General features: G+C 52.0%; 1 protein-coding gene across 1 annotated transcript; it reads right to left on the minus strand.

The window, feature by feature from the left end:
* Positions 1-1,611: 1,611 nt before the first annotated feature.
* LOC135809038 (uncharacterized) lies at positions 1,612-6,579 on the minus strand. The gene is made up of 2 exons (XM_065322296.1): positions 5,964-6,579; positions 1,612-3,773 (listed from the first exon to the last, which is right to left on the minus strand). Exons 1-2 carry the CDS (start codon positions 6,373-6,375, stop codon positions 2,797-2,799), a joined length of 1,389 nt encoding a protein of 462 aa, XP_065178368.1. The 5' UTR covers positions 6,376-6,579; the 3' UTR covers positions 1,612-2,796.
* Positions 6,580-9,211: the final 2,632 nt, after the last annotated feature.

A 9,211-nucleotide genomic window follows, 5' to 3' on the forward strand; every position in this document is an offset into this window, starting at 1 on the left:
CCCAATATTTCTTTGTTTGCAGATGATACCACTGTCCTTGCTTCCTCCCCATCTCACGCCACCCTGTACCCCAAAGTTCAGACCTGTATCAACGACATTGTTCACTGGATGAGCACTTGGTACCTTAAGCCAAATGTGACCAAAACCGAGCTCCTCCTGTTTCCCCCTCCCACAGATCCAGTGCCCATCTTCCACTTTCCCGATGATCCCGGTCACCCTATCTCTGTAGCGCCCCACCATAAACACCTTGGCATTGTCATAGATTCCGCCCTCTCCTGGTCTCACCATGCTGATCATGTGTCGTCCAAAGTATGCCGATCTGTCGGCATAATGTCAAGTCACTTGTCCCATTTGCCCAAAAATTGCCGGATTAATTTTTATAAATCATACATTCTTCCCCTCTTCACGTACGGCTTCCCTGCCTGGTCCACCATTAACAAAACCCACATAGGTAAATTAGAAGTTCTCCATCGCCGTATACTGCGAATCATATTCCGTACTGATCGTTATACCTCAAATCTAGACTTGTATGCTGCTGCATCCACTACCACTCTGCAACATTACCTTGATGCTTCCAAGTGCACCCTGGCGCATTCAATTTTCCTTGACCAGCACCCTGCTCATTTACAGTCCCTTAATTGGTTCAATTCAGGTGGCACCACCCGAAGCTGCGTTCGTCTCCCCCTAGCTAGGTCTACCCTATTCGTAAATTCCCCTTTATTTTCCTCCTACTCCACGGGGCTCCAACTGCCTCCCAGTGTTAGACAAGCTCCAGATATGCCCAAATTCCGTACCCTCGTCAGACAGCACTTCAGTATCTCCCAGTAAACAAAGTCACAGTCACCACTTCCGCTGCATAGCTCGCTGAGCATCCCATTGCTTTGTAAGTTGCTAATCCCTTCCCACTTTGTGTACGTGCTCTTAATTTTCTTTTTTCTCTTCTTCCGTGGTTGGTCTCACCCTCTCCTCAATTCAATTGGCTGTCTTGACATGCCACGAGGTGCAGAAATAAATAAATAAATAATTCCACATCTACCCAAATCGGAATACTTGATCACGTATTCAGTACTACACGGAATGTTTAGAAAACGCCAGGGAATAGGAATTTGCTAACAAGAACTCCAGGCAAGGGTACTAGCATACGAACAAAACAAGATAAAAACTCACCAGTAATTCATGTCGGTGTAATATTCACGATAAGCAACGAGGCACCCTCCGATTTGGTCAAGCTGCTTTGAAGTCTGGTTGTTCAGGTGATACAAACGGGCTCACCGTTGTTACTTCCAGCAGCTTCACTCTCCCTGCGACAGCGGCTATCAACCTCTCTCTCCATCGTCGACAATTATCACAGATTCAACATTCTACATTTATCAGCACTGCACTGGGTGAATATGTTTCGAGACGAATTTAGCGGATCAACGACGCTTTGCTGGAGATGAATTCTCCTCTGGAGGACCTTCAGGGTACCTGGAAGGGTATAGAAGGCGAGATCGCTCACAACGTTGGGAGAACATAGCAAACAACCTCCTCTTCGATTGAAAATTGGCCAAAAGTGTGTGAAATGTATGTGCGCAGATGCATTTCCACTGGCAAGCTAATCCCTCATTAACAACCACACAACAAGCCGACCTGTTTGGGAGCTATTACGCGTTGTATTATCAGGGCATAGGCAACAATTGCCGCATACAGTATGCAATACTATGGTCCAATGCCGTAGTATCGCAAGCACCAATGTGCGTTAGACTGGCCAATGCCAGGGCTAATGGGGGCAACAATTGCCCGGCGTGTCAATACACGAGCGTACGGTAGGGATGCACTTGTGAGCACATGTAGGCGCACTTGGCTCAATGCCGGCCTGACCCACGATCCCTACCGTTCTTAGGCGTGTCAATACGTGAGCATACGGTAGGGATGCACTTGTGAGCACATGTAGGCGCACTTGGCTCAATGCCGGCCTGACCCACGATCCCTACCGTTCTCCCTTCCGGGATGGCTTAGAATAGAATGATGGTTAGAGATGATGGGGTGGGTGGTGGTGCTCAAAAACTGGCCAAGGTTGTCAAGCGATCTGACTGTTGGCGCAGCAAGGATGAAGAAACAGCATCGAGAGCCGGAGTAATGCGCATGCTCCGCGTGGTCCCGTGCCGGAGCGCGTGTTCTGCACGGGCACGTGATGCGCTATGGCAAGTACGTGCAAATTATGTTAGGAATGTAATTGTTGGTGGGTTGCTAACTTCACTTACCGTGCCATGCACGGAAACTTATATTTAACAACCACACAACAAGCCGACCTGTTTGGGAGCTATTACGCGTTGTATTATCAGGGCATAGGCAACAATTGCCGCATACAGTATGCAATACTATGGTCCAATGCCGTAGTATCGCAAGCACCAATGTGCGTTAGACTGGCCAATGCCAGGGCTAATGGGGGCAACAATTGCCCGGCGTGTCAATACACGAGCGTACGGTAGGGATGCACTTGTGAGCACATGTAGGCGCACTTGGCTCAATGCCGGCCTGACCCACGATCCCTACCGTTCTTAGGCGTGTCAATACGTGAGCATACGGTAGGGATGCACTTGTGAGCACATGTAGGCGCACTTGGCTCAATGCCGGCCTGACCCACGATCCCTACCGTTCTCCCAAAAATACAACATGACCCAAACAGGAATTATCGGCATTACTATAGTTATAGTAGCATTACCATAGTTATAGTATAATATGTATATCATATGTACACTACAGCTGTCGCTAGGGCCGTCCAATGCGGCTACCCATTAGCACAACGGGCAGAGACTAGAACAATGCCGCTGGCAATGCTCTGTCTGCGACAGGGGTGCGGACATAGCGGAGGTAGGCAGAGCTTTGCCACCTGCCGGCGGTCTTCAGCACATACTCAGGCACGCCAGCTTTGCCTGCCAGCGTTGCAGCGCCTCGTCTGAGGCTGTGGCTGCGCACGTCTTTGTTAGGCAAGGCTGTTTGTAGTAGCCTGTTGATGTTATGCGGCTTCAGGGGCGTGCCGTCATCATAGCGATAGAGCGGGCCAGGTGCCGAGCCACGGGCTGCTAGGTAGCTGGTGGCTGCCGTGTGCGGGCATGTCGGCGAGCCTGTCCTCCTGACGCTGATGTCCTGGCCGCTGCCGTATTGGCTCGTCTTTGTCACGCGCAGGCGCAGCTCCACGCGGTCTGGGTACATGGTCGCATCGCTGTACTCAAGGCCGGCGCCCCGTGCCGTGAAGGTGTACTCGTTGACTCTGAGCAGCCCGTGGAAGGCCAGAGTCACGGCGCTCCAGAGCATGGCGCGGTTGTGCGGGCTAGGCACAGTGGACTGCAGGTAGTGCTGTACGCCCGCCAGATCGTCCAAAGTTGCGGCCGTTAGCACTTTCCGGACTGCCGTCTGGGATCTGAGCGCCCCCTGCTGGAGCAGCCGGACACGCGGTGAGGCGAAAACATCCAGGCAGAGGCCCTGCAGGACGTGCTGATGTCTCAGCGCCTGGGTGTAGAGTTTCAGAGACGAGCCAGACGAGCCGGACGAGAATTTCCAATTCAGAAAGTTAATCAGGCTGGGCTCCGTCACCGGGTACGGCGCGACCTGCCGTAGGGCAGCAAAGCGTTCGTAGGAACGCTGCACTGAAGCGTACGTCGCGCTGGAGCTGTCTGCCAGGCCGTGACGGATGAGCTCCATGGCTGCGTCATCAACTGATGGAGGGTGGACTGCGCTGGTGGTGTAGGCGCTGCGTCGGCAGTTGGGTTGAGGGTCCGGAAGCGCCGTACCTGCAGACGGGAGAGAGAATCAGCAAGATCATTGCAGTGTCCGGCGATGTGGCGAAGCAGGAGGACAATGTTATGCTGGGCGGCTTTCAATAAGCCGGCCCTGACCAAGTTCATGACCGCTCTATTTGGAGACGTGCCAGAGCGCCAGATGTAGCAGATTGCTTCGTGGTCAGTGTAGAGTAGCACTCGTCTGTCCTCCAACGTGTGTGCCCAGGTACAGAGGGCCAACATCACGGCGTACAATTCTTTCCATTCAATAGTGTGCTTAGCTTGGTCAGGAGACCATGCGCCATAGGACCACTTGCTGCCGAAAACCAGACCGAAACCGTGTCGACCTGAAGCGTCGGTGTACAGCCCGATGTCTTCGGCTGTGCTCCAGGACGGCTCGATGAGGGGCTTCCGACCATTCCATTGGCTGATGCAGGCATCCCACCACAGGATGTCAAGCTTCGCCTCCGAGGGTACGGCTACCGGTGCATCTAGGCTAGGGAGCGTTGCTGCGCTGTCGAACAGGCGTCTGCAGAACGTGCGACCCGCTGGAATGACTTTGGCTGCGAAAGACAGGCTACCGGCCAGGGACAGCAGTTCCCTCTTGGTGCACATCTGCTTCGACAGCCACGCGGCAAGTGCTAGCCGTAGTTCCGCCAGTTTCGCAGCCGGGAGGCGCAGCTCCCAGGCGGCTGTGTCGAGCTCGATACCCAGGAACGTTATTGAAGTTGACGGCGGGCACACTTTGTCCTCTCCGTCGGCCAATGGGATGTTCAGCATGTCAAATACAGCCAGCAGTGTCTTGAATTTGAGCATAGCTGCGGAGTTGGGCGGCTGGACGTGAAAGAAATCATCTAGGTAATGCAGCAAATCAACAATATCGTAATTATTAACTGCAATCCATGCCACAGCGTCGGCAAGTCTGTTGAACAGAAACGGGGAGGATCTGAGGCCAAATGGTAGTACCTTATCGACATAGTACGAACCTTCCCAAAAAATGCCAAGTAGGGGCCAGTCGTCAGGGGAAACAGGGCAGAGCCGGAAGGCGTGCTTCATGTCAACCTTAGAGAGGAGAGCTCCGGGGCCGTGCTGGAAGATGCAGCGTATTGCGTCATCTACCGTAACGTAATGCAGGGAGAATTCGTCAGGGTAAATGCCATCGTTAATGCTAGAGCCGCTAGGGGCAGATAAATGCATGATGAGGCGTACGCCGCCAGACTTCTTGGGCACGATGCCAACGCTAGAACATCGGATATTAGGGAATGGGGGTTGGGAATAAGGCCCGGCCATGTGGCCACGCGTGCATTCAGACTGAAGGTAAGCAGAGACGGCGGCAGGGTTGAGCAATGCGGAAGGGAGATTAGGGGCGATGAGGCGGGATCTATTACCGTGATAGCCAATGCGGGCCCCGAAGCGCATGTCGTGACAGAGAGAATGCACAAAATCGTTATCGGGGTGCTGGGATAGCTCTTCAAACAGCAGGGGAACACTTACAGGGGACCAAGGCGCGTGTGAGCTAATTGGAGCTGCGGGGTTGGCCAGCAGAGCATGTGGATTGGCCATGACCGAGGCGGCCGCAAGAGAGGCAGCTGTGGGCGAAGCGGCAGTTGGAGCGGACGCACTTTCCTTGGTTGAAGAGGCGGCATACTTCTTTGTCGACCGTGTCGTTGCCGCTGCTGGGCCGAAAGGAACGAGCGTCGTTGCTGCTGTTGGGCCGAAAGGAACGAGCGTCATTGCTGCCGGTGGGCCGAAAGGGACGAAATGCCCGCGCGTCAAATATAATTGTGTATAGGTCCTGGACTATTGCGTCCCACCGCATGGTTGGGTCCGCGGCCAGGAGTGAGCGGAATGATCGGTCATACTCCTGCACGGCCTCGAATCGAAATTTCCGGGCTACTTTCAGGATAATATGCTGGTACGCAAACAGCTCTGGGGCCCTGGAGGGGTGTGCTGTGGCGTAAATCGCGCAGTATGTTGTCCAGGCGTCGAGCCAGGTATCGATGTCCTCGACCTTCCTGGAGGGCCTGTTGGCCGGTGCTAGGACCACTGCGCCGTGCGAGCTGTCGTGGTCGATCTGGAGAATGCTGCGGCTGGTGTCCCCTTGGGACGGGTTAGGCAACAATGAGCCCAATTCAACAAATTGGCCAGTTACTACTTTATCGTGAATGGCTTTCGGCACGGTTGCATAAAACGTTCTCTTACCTGCGGGGTTCATTGGCGGTGAGACGGCAGCCGCCAAATGCGGAGCAGGCAGAGCGTCCTGCGGAGTTGCTGGTGCTTGCCGTGGGAGTGCCGCTGTGTGAGCTGGCGGTGGGGGTGCCGCTGCGTGAGCTGCCGGCGGGACTGGAGCTGCGGCCTGATTTCCAAGGGCAGCACGGACCTCCTCCCGGATAATGTCCCTCAGGGACGGAGCAGCAGTTGCCTGGGGTAGGTTCTGCTCGGCTGCCTGAGTGGCCAAGTCCTCGCGCACTGCAGTGAACTCCAATGACTCGAGCAGGCGAGTCAACAGCCTGGGTTTGGTCCCCGTCGTGTCTAAATTGCGGGCCGCCAGTTCTTGTCGCAGCTCTACAGAGCGCATTTTCTTGGCGTCGTTCACTGACAGAGATTCAGACATGGTTGCTCGGAAATGGAAAGTGCTCAATGCTCAAAAACTGGCCAAGGTTGTCAAGCGATCTGACTGTTGGCGCAGCAAGGATGAAGAAACAGCATCGAGAGCCGGAGTAATGCGCATGCTCCGCGTGGTCCCGTGCCGGAGCGCGTGTTCTGCACGGGCACGTGATGCGCTATGGCAAGTACGTGCAAATTATGTTAGGAATGTAATTGTTGGTGGGTTGCTAACTTCACTTACCGTGCCATGCACGGAAACTTATATTTACGTCATCAGCGCTCGCTCGGCGAAATTCAAAAGTCGTCTTCCTGCTCGACTCGATCGCTTCTGGAGACTCGTTCTTGTTCGAGGGGTCTTCTCTTTCACCAACCTTCATCTTGGCATCGAAAACTCGGCGTCGAAAATGAAGCCGGAGTGCCCCTTTATCGGGCGGAAAGGTGAGAAAATGTCGGATTTTGACCATTTGTGCTGACCTTTGAATTTCAATGTACCTCTCTATAACATGACCCAGCTGTAATATCAGTGGTCGCATTGATTTGGTTTTTAGTTTGCTTGGAGGGCGCTGGCACCCACATTCATTGACCCAGAAAATTTGTCACCGCTGTGAATAGTTTAGTCGCAAAGTGAAGATTCACGGGTAAAAAGCCCCAAACTGTCAGATAGGTTATTTTTAAGCTTTCAGCAGCCTTGGGCGAGTTCTTTAGAGAAATGTGGCTCTTTTTCTAGGTGCACTTGTCTATGTCCACCTACACAAGGAGATGAGGATGGTCATTGTCATTTTTTTAGCTGCGAACGGGCAGAAAGGTGAGAAAATGTCGGATTTTGACCATTTGTGCTGATCTTTGAATTTCAATGTACCTCTCTATAACATGCCCTAGCTGCGTTGTCGATGGTCCCATTGATTTGATTTTTGGTTTGCTTGGAGGGCGCTGGCACCCACATTCATTGACCCAGAAAATTTGGCACTGCTGTGAATAGTTTAGTCGCAAAGTGAAGATTCACGGGTAAAAAGGCAAAAACTGTCAGAAAGGTTATTTTTCAGTTTTCAGCAGCCCTGGGCGAGTTCTTCAGAGAAATGTGGCTCTTTTTCTTGGTGCACTTGTCTATGTCCAGCTACAGAAGGAGATGAGGATGGTCATTGTCATTTTTTGAGCTGCGAACGGGCAGAAAGGTGAGAAAGTGGCGGATTTTGACCATTTGTGCTGACCTTTGAATTTCAATGCACCTCTCTATAACATGACCCAGCTGTAATATTAGTGGCGGAATTGATTTTATTTTTGGTTTGCTTGGAGGGCGCTGGCACCCACATTCAGTGACCCAGAAAAGTTGGCACTGCTGTGAATAGTTTAGTCGCAAAGTGAAGATTCACGGGTAAAAAGCCCCAAACTGTCAGAGAGGTTATTTTCCAGCTTTCAGCAGCCTTGGGCGAGTTCTTTAGAGAAGTGTGGCTCTTTTTCTTGGTGCATTTGTTTCTGTCTGTTATAGTTAGACATTTCAATAATTCTCGAGCATACGTCAAATATTTACGATAGTAATATGTTGTGCAAATACATAAATCACGTACCTGACTTCTCCAGGTCTAGGTCACTCCGAGACACCTTTCTTGGAAGGTATGATAATACTTCATGTTTACAAACATTAGTTATCTTCCTGCTGCAAGCGAAGGCTGTTGTTTACAAAGTCTTCGCCCATAATTTATTTGCATGTTGCTCACACGCAACCTTTCCCAAACTGAATTTGACGCATGCGCTCTGTGTACATCTCTAGAATAAAATTGTGTTCGCTGCTCTAAAACTGCACGCCACTCTGTAGCGTACATCTAGAGATCTAAAGTCCGCATGCGCTGTACGCTAACTTTGCATCCGATTGCACCAAACGCTTGGAGCGCATATAACCTGAGCTTGCTATCATTTTCATGCATTCCGCTCGAGTCTAAGGACTCTCCAGTCTTCTACTATACTATGGTAAAGTAATGGATAAACCTATTACCCGTTGTGTTTTGTGAGTGCCTTAGTTCCTATCGTGTGCAGAACGTTGATTTACAACATTGGCGACGAAATTTCCGAACCATGTCCATGGACTCCATCGACCAGTTCCTTATCAGTGGGCACGCAAGTGAGGTCCAACAGCGTTGGAAGAAATGGCGGCGGGCTTTCCAGTACTTCATCGAAGCCAAGGACATCACCGACCCAGATCGCCAGCGCAGCATGCTGTTGCACAAGGCTGGCCTACAGATTCAGGAGATCTTTGAAGATCTCGAAGACCCGGTTGCGCAGGCAGATAGACCAGGGGATGACAATGCTTTCAAACAAGCGGTAAGAATGCTTGATGAGCATTTCGCATATACAGTCAATCCAACTTTTGAGCGGCACGTGTTCAGACAGATGTCACCCAATGTAGGAGAGAATGCCACGCAATTCTGCACCAGACTCCGTACGCAGGCCAAACTTTGTGCATTTGCTGCAGATGACGAGCATATTCGTGATCAGATGATTGCCACTTGTATTGACGTCGACCTGCAACGCTCTCTTCTGTCCAAGAGTAACCTTACCCTACAGGTGCTGCTGGAAAAGTTTCGCGTGCGAGAATCGTCAGGCATTCAAGTAAGATCTATGGCTACGGCAGCGTCAAGCGTCAGTGCCAGCCCAAGCAGCGTCGACGCCGTACGCTCTACGACATCGTCAACGCGCTCCCCATGTACGCGATGCAACAGGGTGGGTCACGCGTCGTCAGCTGACGATTGCCCAGCACGCCGCCGCCGATGCAACACGTGTAGTAAGGTTGGACACTATGCTGTTTGTTGTAGATCTCAAGGTGGTACTAGTAGTAGTAATGCAAGTAG

The sequence above is a fragment of the Sycon ciliatum genome, chromosome 2 (genome assembly GCF_964019385.1).
Source record: "Sycon ciliatum chromosome 2, ocSycCili1.1, whole genome shotgun sequence".
Taxonomy (NCBI): Eukaryota; Metazoa; Porifera; class Calcarea; order Leucosolenida; family Sycettidae; genus Sycon; species Sycon ciliatum.